The 19,636-nt window shown below is 39.2% G+C and overlaps 1 protein-coding gene across 1 annotated transcript; it reads left to right on the top strand.

Moving 5' to 3' along the window:
* The first annotated feature begins 6,624 nt into the window (after window positions 1-6,624).
* Window positions 6,625-11,183, top strand: LOC115661654 (codeine O-demethylase-like). The gene is made up of 4 exons (XM_030583885.2): window positions 6,625-6,906; window positions 8,694-8,935; window positions 9,392-9,716; window positions 10,810-11,183. The coding sequence occupies exons 1-4, from the start codon at window positions 6,649-6,651 to the stop codon at window positions 11,083-11,085; spliced, it is 1,101 nt and encodes a 366-aa protein (XP_030439745.2). The 5' UTR covers window positions 6,625-6,648; the 3' UTR covers window positions 11,086-11,183.
* Window positions 11,184-19,636: the final 8,453 nt, after the last annotated feature.

Raw genomic sequence — 19,636 nt, 5'->3', positions numbered from 1 at the left:
CAATTTTTTTTCATGAAACTTGAGCTTACGTTTGCTAAAGCCTAAGTCCGAAATATTATTAGAATTTATATAGGGTCGCGCTTTTTCCACTCCCATTGTGGCTAAAACACTCCCTATTATAATATTTTGACAATATTAACCTTTGTGGATCCCATCTTTTTTTAAGTATCCTTTTTTGTTTGCTTGTGGTGTTCCGTTTGTTTTCTTCTATATTTTCTCGTGGGTTCCATTTTCCTCCTCCTCCTTTACTTCTCTCGATTTTCTCTTAATTTTGATTAGGGTTCAAGCCTTGGTAGTATTTGTCATAAAACTTAATGAGAGTAGGGGTGGATTCGGCAACTGAGATTAGCGGGGAGTAGGAGAGATGCGTGGGCAACGAGGGGCAAATCCTCACCAGTCTTGAGGATGGGATTGTCGTTCTTGAAGGTGGCATTTTCAGTTTGCGTAAACAACTTAGTGAGAGCAAGGGCGGATTCGAGCCATGGATCCGGAGGCTAGTAGGTGATGACGAATCGGCGATGACGGTGACTATGAGGACCAAGAAGATGAAGACGGAGACAAGAAGTGGAGCTTGATGAGGATTTGGGTGGGACTTCAGCTCCTGGATTTGAATATTTAATGGGGGGTTTTTCTTGTCTTTGTGAACGATGATGATCGAAGAGTTTGATGCAGAATGGGACAACAAATAACACGGAGAGCGAAAGGGAGGGAATGGAGGTGAAGAGTGAAGAGATATATGAGATGTGGTTTTTCACTTGTTGTTGAGTTTTGAGTTGAAGAAATAGAGATGGAAGAGGAATAGTTGGGTGAGGAGGAAGATTATGCAAATCTAGGCTTCAACTCCATGAGTTGCTTGTGTTGGTGACGGACGTTTTAGTGTGTGCTGGTGATGGACATAATTACAAGGAAATAATCGATCACCTCATGGTTGAATTTGAACAAAAGGGGTAAATTACAAGGCTCACACATACATCCCAACTTATGTCGTGCACCTAACAAAGCAGATTGCAATGGCAAATAGTCAGTGTTTATTGAGAAAAACAACGAGAAACAATCCAATTACATAATGAGTTAAAATGCAGTAGAGAAATTCTATCGGAAATTCACTAAAACTAAAGATCTCATCACGCTCTGTTCAAACTTCAAATTTAACGAACAAAGAAACCGAGTGCAGAAAACAGAGGTTTGATATGCAAAGAAAATTTTAATGATTGAGCCTCACATTCTCTAAAAAAAAATTAAACTCAAACTAGGATCTCAAAATTTCAAGTCTGTATCCAAAAGAACACACAGAGAAAGAAGGAACTGGACTCAATTTCTCTGCATCGTTCGCTGCATCAAAAACTTGTCTATTATTAGCATAAGAGGGGTTGTTTTAGAAAGAGAGAGAACAAAAAGAACTAAATGAGAAGAAGGAAAGTGGTATAGCAAGAAAAGAGAAAGAATAAAAGTAATTGAATAATGTTTAAGAAAAAAGTGAGACCCATAAAGGTTAATATTGTCAAAACAGTATAATAGGGAGTATTTTAGCGATAATGAGACTGGAAAAAATGCCACCCTTGAAATATCATGCCTTTTTCCAGGACGTAACCATGAAAAGGAGGACGAGCAATGTCAAACCACATGTTTTAAATTCACCACATAAGACAATGCCTTCTTCAAGGCGTAACCATGAAAGAAAGGAAGTCTTGACCGCGCAACCTCTCCGTTAATTGGGTCATTGTGTATGTTACGCTAATCGATATCGACACATTAATGCAAATTCTAAGACTGAATCCATTTCAAGTGTGTCATATTCGATGCTTGTCCACGTTGTTTGTTTATAACGTGGTTTTCGTGTCATCATTGTTTGAACTTTAGCCGGCAAAGGGAAGCTAACGCTTTTAACGTTAGACAGCTTAAGCCTCCGTTTATTTCATGAAAAATGTGATAATTTTGAAACATATCTTCTAGAAAAATAACAATATTATTTGATATTTAACTGGAACTTGAAAATGAACTGTTGGTTAGGGAAATTAAGATTTGATTTTTCTAAATAGATAATATCTTATTCGAGGCTAGTGACTTGTGCATGGACAGTCAGGAATTGAGTACGAACACTAGGGTCCCAGGTTGATCTCAATGGACCCCAACCCAGGCATGGGCACATGGGTCCTGGGCATGAGCACGAGCATCGATCTTGGGTCTGGTCTTAATGGACCCAGGCATCGAGGACGAGGGCACGGGCTCTGAGGTCTCGAGCCAAGCCTCAATGGACCCGCGTACTGGTGTTGAGGACTTTAGCACAAGCATCGAGGTCTCGGGCCTGTTCTTGGCCTCTTGATTTGTGTCTTCTATCAAGGGCCCGAAAACAAGCGTTAGGGTTATTCTGTCCCAACGCAGAGTTTCTAGTTTAAGCGGCGATTTCTAATCGTATTTTGGAAAATGGTTTTCGATTTTTAAAAAAAAAATCACTTTCTTGAATTTGAACATAGATTTTTCGTTGATTAGGAAAACTTTTATGTTGACTTATTTTGCTAAGGAATCCAAACGCCGGAAAATGAGAAAAATATTTTTCTGAAAAATATTTTTCGTGAAACAAATGGAGCTTTCATGAAAATAGATGTTGGAGTGATGAACATGGGAAGTGTCCTCTACATTATTATTGGTTTATGTCCTCCAAGTCATGATGGTTTATCTCTTGTTGGAAGATGGCTATGAAATTAGGCAAGTCGAAACGTTTTGAAAAGAAAACAAGAAATAAATTGAATATTAATATTCACGTGATTAAATCGGTATGACTTACACTAGGATAGAGCAAAAGAAAATTTTATATGGTACTAAGGGTACACTATGATTACAAATATTTTACTCAAACAATCTCCCTATTTTCCTCGACAAATGAATATTATTTCTATCACTTAAATACTTTTTTTTTTTTTGATAATCCGGACTCCCGCATCGGCCGCACTACAAGGGTCCGACCGGCCAGGCACCAACTGGAGGAAAGCTAATCTAGCCCCACAAACTAGCCTCCATGTAAGTCAAGAGTATGATAAGGTTACGCGGCAGAGGGGACTCGAACTTGAGACCTGGGATCCCAAGTCCTACACCCTTACCATCGCAGCCAACCTCTTGGAGGCAACTTAAATACTTGTTTGGCCCAACTTCACTTACATACTTTTGAAATTAATTTATTTGCGGCACGTTACACTTTTGATTTTCTCATGCCCTGTACTTTTCTTTTTGGTCAAACATTCCCCGTACTTTAAATGCACTCGATTAGTGATTTAATTGAGCATCACAGTACTTTTAACCAAAACTTGTTATTATATGTCGTTACTCCTAAAATTATTTCGGAGAACCAAAAAGGGACATCGTATACTTCAATGATTTGATTTATATGGAAAATGAGAGGTTCATGAGGCCACCCGAAACGAAAAGTTACGTAGTCTACCGACAGCATAAACTAAGATCACGAACTATTGATGGAAAAATTGTTCAATTCGGCCTAAACCTATTGTACGGCGACTAATTTAGTCATAATCTTTTCAATTTAATTAATTCAGTCCTAAACCTTTTGATGATTTACTAGTGTAGTCTTCCCAGCAAATTTTGGCCGAAAATCGCGACTGCCATTGACGCGAACAAGTTTTGCAAATCTTTTTTAACTTTTTTGAATTTTTTTTCATTTTTCATTTTTTTTTCTCATTTCCCTCTGCTAGTCCGCACCTCAATGATGGCTAGCTGAGGTTTCCCAACCACAGCAAAGGGCTCGCGCGCCCTCGCCTAGAGCGGGCAAGGGAGTCCCAGTCCTCGCTTGTGGCCGGCGATCACCGAGGCTGCTGACCGACTGAGGGAAATAAAAAAACAAAAGAGAAAAAGGAAAGAAAAGAAAATATTCAGAAATTTTTTTAAAAGTTGCAAAAATTATCCACACGCGCTAACCGTGGCACGTATGATGGCTGGCATTAACGTCAGTAATTTTCGGCCAAAATTGTCATGTGGTCAAAAGGGCTACATTGAAAAATCATGAAAACATTTTGTAATCAAATTATATAATTTAGGATTGAATTAATCATTGTACAAAAGTGACATCCTATACTTCAATGCTTTGATTTATATGGAAAATGAGAGGTTCATGAACCCATCCCTGACGAAGAGTTACATAGTCTACCGACAACATAGACCAAGACCATGAACCATCATCGATATGGGTCCCATAGTGAGAATCACGTTGTTAAAGGTACATATGACATGGTCCAATGATCAGATTGTGAAATTCCTTTTTCTTTTGGAACGATTCTTCTCTCATCTTAAGAAAGGTGCATGAATTTCCAGTGGACATGAGACATAGTTGAAATATTTATTTATTTTCGGAAGGTAAATCTTTCAACTTCTAGCGAAATTTTATGTATTATAGTTGATCGCAAATCATTTTAATCATAGATTAATTCGGGCTTGGCTACCTGATTGTGTGATAAAAATGAAATAAAATTAAATTAAAAGCAAATGGTATAAAAGGTGATACCATGTAAAAGGGGATAATATAGGAATAAAATATGAAAATGGGTGGTTATTCAAAGAAGTGGATGAAAGTATGAAGTTATTAGAAGTGTCTGTATTTATTTTATTATTTAAGACTAATAACGGTAATTTGGAAATTTTCTAAAAGTGAGTGAAAATTCACTTTCGGCTTAAATATATAGATTAATCACCGACCAAGGGTTTGGTTGAGTGGCCCAAGACTTGTATTGCAACCTGAATGTCACAAATTCACTCCTTCAATCTATTATTGATCTCAGGAAACCTTGATTGGTCATCCAAGGTCGGACCCAGGCTAAGGTCTAATGTCAGTTTTGCGCTTTCCCACGTCGATCTACTAGTTTCATGGTAACCGGCTTACCTAATGGACAATAAGAGTTTTCTTGGCGCCTTAAATCTAATATTCCAATAGCGGATGAGGTAGGTTCCAATTCTATTCAAATCATTTCTTTTAAAAGAATATATAAAATGATCATTTTCCTCAATATTTTCTAAACATATCACAAATTTTTTTTTCTGCTATGGAACTAGGAAAAACCAGCCCACATATTAGGTGACTGTACTCATTTTTTTAAGATTCGAAAATTTCTAATTTGACCGTTTTAAAAGGTACATGATTTGCATAAATTGGGTCATGATTTCACTTTACAACTTCAATCATTTTTTTATTGTTTGCTTTCACATTCAATACTGTCACAATTACGTGCTATGACCGAAAGGATTTTCAGCCTCGTGGTCCCCATTTTCCTTTTCATTTGCACAAAATTTCCTGAAAAATCATTTAAGATCCAGCAAAGTCTCGTCAATCAATTTTAGGACCACGTGAAACTCTAGTAGCCAACAAACCAATTTTACTAAAATCGATCATTACAAATTAGTCTTGTCAAATCAATTTTTTCTGACATCATCAATCGTTAAAAACTAGAGATCATGTTACTCGTGGAAAATCAAAACGAAACTTTAACATCACCAAAAAAAAAAAAAAAGGCAAGTACGTACTCTCCAAAGGTACTCACGTGCTCTTTCTAGACGAGGGGTCTTGATAACAGTAGACTAGTGGTGGAGAGACATCCTGCTGGCCAATTTCTCTCTCCCAAGGAAAAGGAAAAGCACTTCTTTTATGAAAAGGTATTGGACAACGACTTGTCCGCCTTCGAGCCATAGTAGCATATTTATGTGTGTGATTCTAGAGCATCCATCTCCCTTGCTGTACTATTAAAAGTCGGATAAACATCACATAAGTACCATCCTCTTCATGTGACTCTTTCCCGCTTTGTTAATTTCTAAAAGAGCAATATTTAACGCTGATGCTTAGACACTTGATGGGTATTTGTGCTATTATATGTACCTGCATACGAAAATGATCCTGGATAGAAAAATCTTAGAAGGAAACACAAGTATCTGAAATTACTGAAACCCTAATTCTGATGTCCAAAATGGGGGGTCTGTATAGAGCTAGTGGACACTGGCAAGGACTTAGGTGGAGCTGAGCCCTCTTCATAGTATGAAGTTCAAACGAGCAGATCTAGCTCTGTTGTCCTCAACGATCCAGATGTGGTGGCTTGGTTGAATATGGGACAGATAGATCTAACTCTACAAGCCCAGATCTGGCTCGGTTGAAGATGAGAGAGAGAGAGAGAGAGAGAGAGAGAGAGAGAGAGAGAGAGAGAGAGAGAGAGAGAGAGAGAGAGAGAGAGAGAGAGAGAGAGAGAGAGAGAGATATGTGAAGCTTTAATTATCAAGTTCTGAATCTGAATGGAAACCTTTTCTAGAAGCCAATTTCCTTGAATTTTCCACGTACTTGCTACTTTGCAACTTTTTCCTGGATCGAGAAAGACCTTTCTGTGTGAACTGATATTAATGGTTGAATTGATAGGTACATCCTTCGTAATTCCAAAAGATTCAAGATCAAGAAAGACCTTTCATGTATTTAACTGACTTATTTTTTACTAAAACTGATTTAAAAAGCGGTATATTAAGTAATGTAACAAGCTGTTCTTGATCTTTGAATATGACCCGTTTGTACAAATGTCCACTCACAATTTACCGATTTTTTACCCCCTCTCTCTCTCTCTCACTATAAGTAGCGTCATGCAAGAGCGAGTTCAGCATCAAATAAAAGAAATGGAATCACAAGTACCACCTCTCCATGCTGGTTCTTCCATGGTGAGCGTTCAAGAGCTCATCAAAGAAACCATGGAGACCGTTCCAGAGAGGTATGTTCGTCGCGACCAAGAACCACAAATCCTCCTCGACAATGGCAGCACTCAAAAGCCAATCGTTTCGATCATTGACTTGGGGAAATTGTCCTCGGACCAAACTGTGGGTGATCATGAATTGGAGAAATTGCATGAGGCTTGTAAAGACTTGGGTCTCTTTCAGGTTTTCTCGAACTCCCTCTTCTCTATCTTTCAAGCCCATGTCGTCTCAAATTTTGTTAAAAGTATTCGATTGAAAGCCAGGCTAAAATAGAAACTCCACCCTGCAACGTGAACCCTCCGACACCGTTGGTTGGTCAGCCTAAATGAACCCCACGATGTCCAAAGGCTTAGCTACATGGTATGCAAATGCATTCAATGCATCGCGCAGTTTTTCTTCATTTTTTTGTATATGACCCAGGTTTCAATTCTTGGAGATGGTAGCAAGATTGACTTGGTTCCCGTGAACTTTTTGTATGTCGGATATTGAGTACGTATGTGGTACAATATCGTACTGTGCAGTTTGTTTTTTTCACGAGCATGTGAGCATGGCAAGAGAATTGCTCAGCTAAGCAATTTATTGTTATTTTCTTTCTTTCCTTTCTTGCTAAAAAGCCAAAAGAAAAAACAAGGACAATATCAAAAACATACTACACCCAATGATCACTTACATGTCTCTGTTTTTGCAAATACTATTCACATGCTTCTAAGTAGAACCCCACATTGAGAAATCGTCGCAAACTTATTTTAGCCTCTTGCTTAGGATTTGCGTCATTTGGGTTTTAGTTGGTTTTGAGTGTTTTGGGTGAGCGTGAGGTTTAGAATTTGGAGATGTGCATTTGTGGATATATAAGTATTACGGCTCATCTAATCTTACTATGCTTTCTTTAAAGTTTTGCCAAGTGTTGTTATTGTCCTTCTTTATTCTAGCATATGAATATAAAATCTTATGCTCCTTTTATTGTGTTGTTTATTTATTTATTTTTATTTTTAGATGATAAAAAACCGGTTCTTCCTTTTACATATTTATATTTCTAGAAAGACTACCTCTAATAAATAATTTATTTTTTTCATATAAACAAACCGGTTCTTCCCCTTACATATATACTTTTACAAAAAGACCGCCTATAAATAATTAGTTTATCTTTCATTTATTTTAGTTCTATGTTATGTATCTTCTTCTCTTTATTTTCGTAATAAATTAAAAAATTCTGCGTAAGGCGTGGATAAATATTTAGTATCATGTCATCCATATGAATATAAATTCAAATCCTACCAAGAGTCTTTGAAACAGTCCAGTCAAAGGTGTCTTGTAGTATATTAATTAGTAAGATATCAATCGAAGAAAATAAATCCGTCTTGATTTATTTTAACCATTATGGTCCCGGAATGCATCATAGATGGACCAACAATTCGTATGACTTAATAATAATCTCGCGCATTTGTAAGTCACATTATGTTAACTCATCATCGTTGGTTATCTAACAAGCACATTGATTTGACTTATGATAAGAAAATATACTAGCAGGTGTAGATATTTGAGTTAAGCATATCTTATATAACTGATCAAAATTAATGCTACTTATACTACAACTGAAATTCAAAATCGATATATTGAATAAGTGAATCATGTTTGACATGTAACAAAAGCTTGTAACATTATTTTATGTATGATTTTTCGTAAATTAGTTTACACTTGGCATTAGTTTAACGGATCAATTATAAGAAAGGGTAGCATGGCCATAGCCCCCTTCACCAATAGCATATATTATATAAATTGATGATATATACTTATGAAGACTATTTTCTACGTGGTAATTTCTGAACAATGTCACATAAGAAATCAAATATATTTTCACAAAGGGAAAGGGTGAGGACGTGATAATCAAGACTATATTGGAAATTTTCTAAAAAAGTTCAAGACTGTATTATGAAAGGTTAGAATCTTAAAATTGAAATCTGTGCATGCAGTTGATTAACCACGGGATAGGCCCTTCTCTGTTGGAGGATCTAAGGCATGAAATTGAAGAATTTTTCAAGCTTCCCTTGTCGGAGAAAATGAAATTTGGGATAAGGTCAGGAGAGGTCGAAGGTTATGGCAGTGTAGTGCAATCAGAAGAAAAGCTTGATTGGGGTGACAGGTTTTTTATGATAACCAACCCCGTCGCCAAAAGGAGACCTCATCTCTTTCCGGAGCTTCCTTTGTCACTCAGGTTGTTTCTGAGTCTTTATACATGCAAAAAAGCACGTGTTACATAGATGTAATGGTTGTGTACATTGTCAAGATAATTGCTAGTTGATATCCTTGAAATCTATGGTACCTATATTAGATCTTGCTTAAAAGCACAATATGTATAGAGCTAGGAAGATACACTTGTGGGCTTCTACAAAACTTTTAGTGATTTTGGGACTAAAAGGCAGTGAATAATAGGCTTCCTACATGTAAATTATAACCTAGAAAATCTAATCTCTTCCTCTCAATTCATGATTGCATCTGGAGCATTTGCACCCAACTCACATGCATCATTGGATAAGGTGGGCCTCACATGGGATCCGCCTGATCCAACGCTACATGTGAGTTCGCTCACATGTCATATTAGCACATACAAGAACCTTCCACAATTTGTGGACTATGACAATAATACTTAATACCTTCCTTTCACATGCAGAAACACCTTAGACTCTTACATTAAGGAGACACAAAAGCTAGCCATGCAGCTACTTCGCTTGATTTCAAAATGTTTAGACATCGAGATGAATGAGATGAAAGAATTATTTGAGGACGGCATTCAAACTATGAGGATGACATACTATCCTCCGTGCCCACAGCCAGAGCTTGTTGTTGGGCTAACACCGCACTCAGATGCTACCGGCATCACCATCCTCCACCAAATCAATGGTATCAATGGCTTCCAAATTAAAATGAATGGAGCATGGACATCTATTCAAATTCTGCCAAATGCATTTGTGGTGAATGTGGGAGATGTCATGGAGGTACCTTTTTTTTTTTGCTTTGGCAAACTTTCTCCTTCAATTTTGGAATTTTTAACTTGTTTATTTTTTTTCTCTTACTAAAGAATGCCGACTATTTTGGCCGTTTAGTCGATATGTATTGTCTAGACTCATTTTACTAGACCTCGCTTATAGAACTTATTAGACCACTTTAGGTCGCTTGACATAACATAAGTTTTCATGTCACATCACCACATATTGAGTCTAAATGATATTTTTTGCCCCTTTAGCTAAAAGCATGTTAATTAACTCGAACAACATAGTGCATCATTATTAAATGAGTTTCGTTTGGAGGTATGTGATGATGACTATTATCCTTACCTTCTGCTAGGTTCAAATAATTTAGATTTCGATGACAATGTCATTGATCATTAGATGATTTAAATATTGAATCATGTATCCATCTACCAATTAAGGTTTTGGAGTTCGTTTGTTCAAGATTTAGTAAAACGTATTTTCTTGATTTCTGCTAAAATTTAAAGTATCATATAAATTTCAAGAATTTAAAAAATTACGTGTGAATTTACATGTCAATATTTGTATATTGTGGAAATTTCAAGTATTTTTTATTTCAAAAAGGTCAAATTGTGTGAAGCACAAGATTTAGATTAGACGCAAAAAAAAGGGTAAAAATCAACTTAAACAGGTTGTAAGGTCTCACAACTTCTACATGGTGTTGGTGTAGGACAACTTTCAAAACTCTTGAGACCCCAATTTCGTTTCTATTCCTTCCTATCAAACATTAGTCTTGAATTTGTTCAGTGGACCATTCGCCCCAGATCCATTGTCAATACTAGGGCATCTTGTCATAAAAAGGCATTTCATATAAATTTCAACAACCATGAACATATCATACGAGTATTTGGTGAATTTACTAGGAGTATTCAAATTAATCCGAAAGCACGAAAGACCAAATCGGCCTGGTCAGCTCGGACCAGTTTTTTCAGGCTAAGATTCAATCGGGCCAGGCTACTGGGCCCAATTTTTCTTTTCCCGAGCCGGGCCGAAAATTTCGTTGAAGCCCAGCCCGTTTGCACTCGTATCTGATATGATTTTCCTTTGCTTATAATTGTAGATTCTTAGCAATGGTCTTTACAACAGCATCGAGCACAGAGCCACCGTCAATTCCACAAGAGAAAGGATCTCAATTGCCATGTTCTTCAACCCTAAGCTGGACTCAGAAATTGGCCCAATCCAATCTCTGACGACTACAGAAAGTCCAGCGTTATTTAGAAGGATAAAGATGGAGAAATATGTCCAAGGCTTCTTTTCCCAAAAGCTTAATGGAAAGTCCTATTTAGAGAGGATGAAGCTTCAACCGGAGAAGGCTGTTGCATTTCAGGTGGAGTGAATGAGAAGGATTTAGGAAGACCTTGCTTGCCAAGCTTTGTTGACGAGCGAAACATGCTTAAGCATTCAATAAGTGTTTGTCACATTGTATTGTTTATCTATTTTGTAAATCAATTTCATGTCTCTTTATCCTTTAAAAAAAGGGTTAATACTATGATGTGACATTCCGAATTTCGGCCTATTTTTGAGATTTATAAAATGGGTATTTCGCCAGTGCGCTTATAATAAAATTTTGTCCGGAACTGATCACTCTTGGGTTATTTCTTTTTAAATTAGAGATTTCGCTAGAATTGCACTCGATCGAATTTTGCCGTTATTTAGAGCCCAAACTTTGATGTCGAATTTCTGAAAGTTTTGTGATGAATTTAATTGGACGGTGTCGATATTATTGTGGCCAGCCTCGATATTGCCCGGGATAAGTGAAAAGTGAAATTTGAACCGGGTGCGAATTTAAATTAATAAATCTCCGTCGTAGTGTGTTTTAATTAATATTTTCTGGCCTTTTTCTTAAATTATTAATTAGAATTTTCGCAGGCCGTTGGACCGACTTTGAGTGCGAATATGAGCCGTAAAATTGCACTCGATTACGTTTGACTTCCTCTCTCTCTCTCCTCTCTGCCGCACGCTTCCCCTGGTCACGTCCCCTCTCCTCTCTCTCTCTGCATGCAGACCTGTCCCCTCTCCTCTCTCTCTCTCTCTCTCTCTCCTCTTTCCTCTCTCCTTCTTCTTCTTCCCCTTCTTCTTCTTTGGCCGCGGCTTCTGCTTCCTCCTCCTTGCTGCCCGACGCCGACCGCTGCTCGCCGAGACCAGCCCAGCCACCGCTCGCTGTCTGCCTTACGCCGCCGTCGCCCGACCAAGCCGCGCCGCCGCTCGTCGCCTGCGACCGCCTGTCGCCGGCCTGCCCGCGCTGCACGCGAGCAGCAGCTCGCCGCTGCGTCAGCCGCGGCCCGGCGCTGCCCAGCTGCCCGCCGGCCTGTCCTCCGTCGCCCGGCCACCCGCGACGCCACCGTGCTGCCTTCGGCCGCCGCGCGACCTCCCATTTCCCCCTGTTTTTCTTTCCCCGGCGCCTTCCCCTGTTTCGGCTCCCCAGCTTCGCCGCCGCCGTGTGCCGCCGTTTCAGCAGCCGCCACTCCGCCTCCGCCACCCGGCCTCTCCCCTCAGCCACCTCCGCCGCCCAGCTGCCCCTTGGCCGCCACCACCTCCCTTTCCCCTCCTTTTTCCTTCCTCCCCGACGCCTCCCCTGTTTTGAGCTCTCCCCGGCTCCGCCTCGTCCAGCCGCCGCGCGCCGCCGTTCCGGCCGCCGCCGCTACTCCGTCCGCCACCACCCAGCTCCCAGCAACCCTGCCCGGCCACTTGCAGCCGCCGTGCTCGCCTGGACAGCCAGCGCCGCCCCAGCTCAGCCTTGGCCGGACTGTCCCGGCCGTGGCCGAGCCTCCGCCGCCCAGCCGCCGTCGCCGTCGCCGTCGCCTGGCCGCCCTCCGGCCGTGAGCCCAGCAGCCGCCCCTGCTTCAGTCCCCTGTCCGCTTCCTCTCCCGTGTGGCAGCCGCTCGTCCGTCGCCGCCGTGAGCCGCCACGGGTCCGCCGGAGTCACGGCTATGCCGACGCCGCTGCTGCTCCATTCCAGCAGTCTTGCTACCCTCCACGCTTGACCGTTCTCGTTTAGGCCCGAGGTAAGCGACACCCTAAACTTCGCCTAGGACTTCAGGTATTGTTGGACTTGTTTAGGAGCGATTAGAAGTGTATCTATGGCTGATTAGGGACTGTTTTGTGTGCTAATCGTGGGCTTATGGGGGGCTAGTTCGTAGGTGGGAATGTTGATCTTTCGTATGTTGCTATGGTGGGCTGAATAGTGGTGTCGTGTGTGCTGTGGTAGGGCCATTTGATGGTAGGAATTGTGCTTAATCATTGGCGAGGTTTTGAACCGAAGGGTGTCGTGTTTGAGGAAGAATTTGGGGGCTGATTTGGGGTGGTTTATGACTTTTTTGAGGCCGACTGATGCTGGAAATTGCGTAGTGTTTAATGATCGTTTGCGTGTAAACAATGCTCGACTGGCGGTTGTTAGTGCTTGTTGAGTTGGGCTGATATTGATGAGTTTGTGACTTGGTTTGCGATCTAAATCGTGATGTTATGTAGATTATGTTGTGGCTGAATCATTGTTGCTCTTGTGCTCGAGTTTAGAGCTCGTCTTCGAGTTAAATGTGCTTGGTTGTGAGTTGAAATTGTTGGCCTAGGTAGGGCCGAGCAAGCTTGGCGAATTGTGACTTGAATTGTTGAAAGCGTGATCAATTTATAGTACGTGTGGCTTGATTTGATTCAATGGCGAATTGTGTTGTGGTTGTTTGGAAATGGTTGTGTGATATTTGATTACATGAAAGACATGGAAATTGAATGAATGGATTATGTGGCGCATGTGCTTGGCTATGGAAGGCAGGATAGACCTGAGGCGTGTTTACGCGGGTCATTGGACAAAACCCGGATTGATCGGAGGGCTGCTAACCTGAGGCGTGGTTACGCGGGTGTGGCGAGAAAGGCAAGAAAAGACTTGAGACGTGTTTGCGCGGGTCATTGGAAAGAAATAAATGTCCTGAGGCGTGGTTACGCGGGACTGAGCCCGGATTGATCGGAGGGCTGAGCCTGAGGCGTGTTTACGCAGGCTGTGAGAAAGGACCTGAGGCGTGTTTACGCGGGTCGTGAAAATGGGCCTGAGGCGTGTTTACGCGGGCTGTGGAAGGAAAGTTGGGCCTGAGGGGTGTTGACCCGGGTCGTGAGAAAGTTGGCTGGACCACACATGTTGCATAGTGTTTGATTATGGGGTGAATACTGTTAGGCATGGTATGAGACGTGCTCAAGTGGTTTTACCTTATAATCGGGACACGCGCGAGTGTGCATGCATGATGCATGGGAAATCTCTTTGTGTCTTCCGAGTACGTGTTGTGCTGGATGCGTTATAGTGTTTGACTGATATGCAAAGTTGGCGTGTGAATGGAGGCGAGGTATGTATGTTTATGTGAGTTTTAGTATGTCGATTGTTAGATTGTATGTTGAGACTCGTTTGGGTACGCATTGGCTTACGTGGGATTTAGGTTGTCTGCTTATTGAGATTTATCTCATCCCCCGTTAAACATTTTCAGGTTTGGAGTGACTAACAGTCGTCACATGCGATTCGAAAACCGGGAGTGGTGTTGGATATTGATGCTCATCCCTTTTGTGGATGTCCCCTTTTTGTATAGTGAAGTAGGCTACCCAACCACTACCTCTTTTGATGAACGTGATTTAATGTTATGTTTATGGATGTTGTAAGTAATTGTTTGATTAGTGCATGTACTATCCCTCGTCATTAACTATTGTTTGGGTTGATTTAAATTTGCTTCCGCTCGTGATTTAATTTGGGTGTTTCGTTTGGGTCGGCAACGCGTCCTGGGACGTCACGTTCATTACGACCATCGGAGGGGTGTCGCGAGCCCGTTGGGGTTCGGGGCGTGACATATGAAAAACCCCAAATTGGTTTACCAATGACAAATTTACCCAAAACTAATTATTTGAACACCAAAAACCTCAAACTAGTACACTTGTGACAAATTTACTATCCATTAGTTTCCGTTAAATTTTAACATCAAATTGCTGAGTTGGATGACATGTGGCAGTTGATAGGTGTACTAGTTTGAGGTTTTACCACTCTTTATCATAGGTTTGCCAATATGTAATTTTTCGTGGTATTAATCCAAATTAACGGATGATAAATTTGTCACAAGTATATTAGTTTGAGGTTTTTGGTTGTCAAAAAATTAGTTTAGGATAAATTTGTCATAAGTGTACAAATTTGAGGTTTTTAGTGGTCAAAAAATCTGTTCGATGAGGCAATAAAAAAAAAAAGCGCTCTTTGAGTCTCTTCCATATCCACGTATTCACTGGCAATTCAAATAACCTTCAACAATCCTACGTTCGAATTCACACTAACCAGATAAACCACATCCTATGCTTTTCTGATGAACTTCAACCTCCCTGCTTCGAGCTTTGACCTTCAACCTCGCCGAACTGGGGAGGTGGAGCCTCATCCAAGGCAAGCTCGGCTTGGCTCATCGGAATCGGGCGAGCTAGAGCCTCACCGGCCTTGGGCGAGCTCATCCCTCGCCTGTGGCCGCTCGCTAGTGGTCACCGATGCTAGTGACCGGCCGAGGAAGAAGAAGAAGAAAAAAAAAAGGAAAAGAAAGAAAAAACTGAATAAATAAATAAATTATTCGAACTTTTTGGTAATTTTCCCTAGGAAAATCAGATTTTCCATATCTAACGGCGGAAAATATTTTCTAGATCATTTTCAGGTTTCAGCTAAACACCAGAAAATATTGTTATTTTCCTGAAAAATGGCTTCTTGAAAAATATTTTCTAGAAACATTACATTTTCTGCAAAACAAAAAGAGCCTTAAAGCCAATTAAAAATGCACCATGTATGACAAAATTTAAATTTTTAATCATGAAATTTAAAATTTTTTGAAGTAAGGGTCCGTTTGCCTGGATGAAAACTATTTTTAGAAAATTATTTTTCGACTTTCCAGTGTTTAGATGATAAAAAGCTTATCGATCTACGGAAAACGTTTTCAATGGACTAAAAACAACAAGTTTAAATTGGGGAAAAGCGAATTCTCCTTGTAGAAGGAAATTATTTTTCCTAAACAACCAAACAATTTGTTCTTGAAAAATGATTTTCATGGAAAGCTTTTTCTTTCATAATAAAATTTTCAGTAAAACAAACGCACCTTGAACTGCACTTAGAATAACATTTACAAGTGATTGGGAGACTTCCCTTAGTTGCTTAGGACTTTGACATTCTCGATGCGCCAACCCAAAATTTTAGCCAGGTTGATTTGTTCTATGTTCTATACAAATAAGAGAATGATTAATATTCGTTTGGGAAGACTGATTTTGGGAAGTCGATTATTAAGGCTGCGTTTATTTCTAAAAAAATGAATGATTTGAAATTTTTTTCTTAAAAATAATTGTCTATGTTGCTTACAAAAATAAACAAACAAAAAATTTAAACAGACACGAAATATTTAGACATAAATTGTTGTCGAATATGAAAACATATTTCATTGAATAATTATTTGAAGCGATTATTTTTAAGAAGATGTTCTCATAAAAATTCATTTTCCGTGAAACAAACGGAGTCTAAATTAGATAGCCTCAACTTAGGGTACAAAAGACTCTAGGAATCAACGTGTGCAAATTCTCCCTTTTTTTGGTAAATTGTGCCTTATTATTTGTTATTAAAATTAATGTACTTGAATTGATTTATTTGTGTTGCTGACCAAGATTGTTTTTCCCCCAAATGGTGCCATTCACTTTAGTCTACGACCTTTAGGGCGCGCATGGAATCCATTCTGGTGTAGAAATTCTGCTCCAGAATGCATTCTGGAACAGAAATGTGTTTGTTAAAAAATTTCCGGAATGCATTCTGGAGCAATTTTTGCATTCTAGAATAAAAATGCGTTTGTTAAAAATACTTGATTCCAGAATGCATTCTTAATTCCAGAATAAGTTTTAGGCAAGAAAAAGAGAAGCTACTTTTTGTAGCTTCTTTCTTCCAGAATGCATTCTCCCTCTTTTCTCTCTTTTTTGTGGCCTTTACAACACATTTTGAGATCTCACTAATTTCTTTTCAGAAAATGCATAAAATTGAAAAATTCCAGAAAACTTCATAAAAATTTCCAGAAAATAAAAAAAGTCAGATTTCGGGAAAATAGGAAATTTGGTGAATTTTTTTCAAAAAATATATAAAAAAATCAAAAATTTCGAAACTTCACAGAATGGCTTAGAAGCAGCCCTTGAGTGAAATTTAAATTTTTTTAGGTGTCCAAAAAAATCAAAAAATCAAAAATTTCAAAACTTCACAAAATGACTTAGAATACTTGTGGCCACCCACTTTGAGTGAAATTCAAATTTTTTGAGGTGCCCAAAAAACATCAAAAATTTCAAAACTTTATCGAATGGCTTAAGAATACATGTGGCCACCCATTTTGAGTGAAATTTAATTTTTTTGAGGTGCCCAAAAAAATCAAAAATTTCAAAACTTCACAAAATAGCTTAGAATACCTTTGACCACCCACTTTGAGTGAAATTTAAATTTTTTAAGGTGCCCAAAAAAATCAAAAAATAAAAATTTTAAAACTTCACAGAATGGCTTAGAATACCTGTGGCCACCCACTTTGAGTGAAATTTAAATTTTTTTAGGTGCAAAAAAAATCAATAAACCAAAACAGATTTTTGTTCCAGAAATCAATTTCTAGAGCAGAATTAGTCATGTTTTATCAAACAGATTTCTCCTTCAGAAATTAATTTCTGGCAAGAATTTGATTTCTGGAACAAAATGGTTACCATTCGCGCCCTTAGTAATCAAGGCTTCATTCTTTAGACAATTATTTTTGTGAAATTGTGATCCTCTCTTATGGATATTGAATTTGGTCCATAATTGTTTCAATGGGATAAGAACAATTAATCCTGGTGTAGTTCTTGCGCTTCTGTTCATTATCAACGTGACTTTCATGTTGAATAGTAAATACTTTCAACATGAGCAAAGTCAAAACCCATGCCAGAAGTATTATGTGGAAACTACATATGAATTTATTCAAAACCAAGAAGCACGTTTCAATTCACCAACATATAAAGTATTGTGCCTGTTTCAACACGTAGCTGAGAAAAAAAGGACGAGCAAAGTTAAAACCCATGCCTCATATCAATGGAGAAATTACATAATAATTAATTAAAAACCAAGAACTAAGCATGTTTTAATTCACCAACTTATAAAATATTATGCTGTTTTCTAGATGCAACTGTGAAAGAGAAGGACGAGCAAAGTCTGTTGTGAAATAAGGCGAAAGATAATGGACCTTGCAATTTAAGTCTAATGTGAGAAGAAGAAAATTTTTGGAGAAATCAATAAGGAATGATAAGGACATCGGGGATTTACGTTATTCGGTTCGAGTGTTGGTACCTACTTCAAGGAGAGAACCAACCACCAGAAAATCGACCATAAATTTGGAAAATAAAGAGTTTACAATCGCTCAAGTGCTTGCCAACCTTGATTACACCCAATGCAAACCCATAAGTGTTATCTCACAATCACCTACAGAAAATTCACTTTGAACTCTCACAAAGAGAAAACCCTAACACTCCCCTTATTTACTTTAGTGTGTAATGACTGAGTAGAATTCCACCTCTTATATATAATAATAATAATAATAATAATAATAATAATAATAATGATAATAATAATAATAATGTTTATATCCAAAATAGGAAACCTCTTTTATGAAACCTACTCAAATAAGAACCCTATTTAGAATTCCATCCTTTAGGTTCCCCGAGTCATCTGAGTTCATAAACCCAATTACCGCCACATTACCTGAACAATATCCTCAAAACATGCTGCAACATCTGTTGTTCCCAAAACAAAGTGGGAGGATCCACTTCACAACATCACAATATACACTTGGATTAACCGTGTACATTCTCCTAATTGCACATGAAAGAATAAGCCTAATACTATCTAGGTCATAACTCATACAACCAACAATACTAGCATGTGAATCATGGGGCGCATGCTTCACCTCCATCCAAGTACACCAGGACAGTCTAGACAATTTAGGATATGCAAAAAGTGGGGTGCTTACATAATTTCTTAACTGAATGTTGAAGCGCCTCAACACTTTCCCAACGTAGCTCCTTCGAGTCAATTGCAACATTCCTGCAGTCTTCACTCTTTGCATCTCCATACCCGAAATTGTCTTTAGTGCACCCAAATTATCTATTTTAATATCTACATACAATTGTCACTCTACCTCGGGTCGGGCTTTTTCCACTCTCACCGTGGCTAAAACACTCCATATTAGAATGTTTTGACAATATTAACCTTTGTGGGTCTTATCTTTTTTTAAGTGTCATTTTTTGTTTGCTTGTGGTGTTCCGTTTGTTTTCTTCTATCTTTTCTCGCGGGTTCCATTTTCCTCGTCCTCCTTTACTTCTCTCGATTTTCTCTTAATTTTGATCAGGGTTCAAGCCCGGGTAGTATATGTCATAAAACTTAATGAGAGTAGGGGTGGATTCGGCAACCGAGATCGATGGGAAGTAGGAGAGATGCAGGGGCGAGGAGGGGCAAATCCTCACTAGTCTTGAGGATGGGATTGTCGTTCTTGAAGGTGGCATTTTCAATTTGCGTAAACAACTTAGTGAGAGCAGGGGCGGATTTGAGCCATGGATCCAGAGGCCAGTAGGTGATGATGAATCAGCGATGCCGGTGACTACGAGGACCAAGAAGATGAAAACGGAGACGAGAAGCGGACAATGCCGAAGAGCTTGATGAGGATTTGGGTGAGGACTTCAGCTCCTTGATTTGAATCTTTAATGGGGGGTTTTTCTTGTCTTCATGAAAGATGATGATCGAAGAGTTTGATGCAGAATGGGACAACAAATAACACAGAGCGAAAGGGGGCGAATGGAGGTGAAGAGGGAAGAGACATGAGATGGGTCTTTTACTTCTTGTTGAGTTTTGAGTTGAA

Source organism: Syzygium oleosum, unplaced genomic scaffold, assembly GCF_021117445.2.
Source record: "Syzygium oleosum isolate NSW1041296 unplaced genomic scaffold, Sole_v2.1 Sole_v2.24, whole genome shotgun sequence".
Taxonomy (NCBI): Eukaryota; Viridiplantae; Streptophyta; class Magnoliopsida; order Myrtales; family Myrtaceae; genus Syzygium; species Syzygium oleosum.
This window is presented reverse-complemented; position numbering and strand designations above follow the sequence as displayed.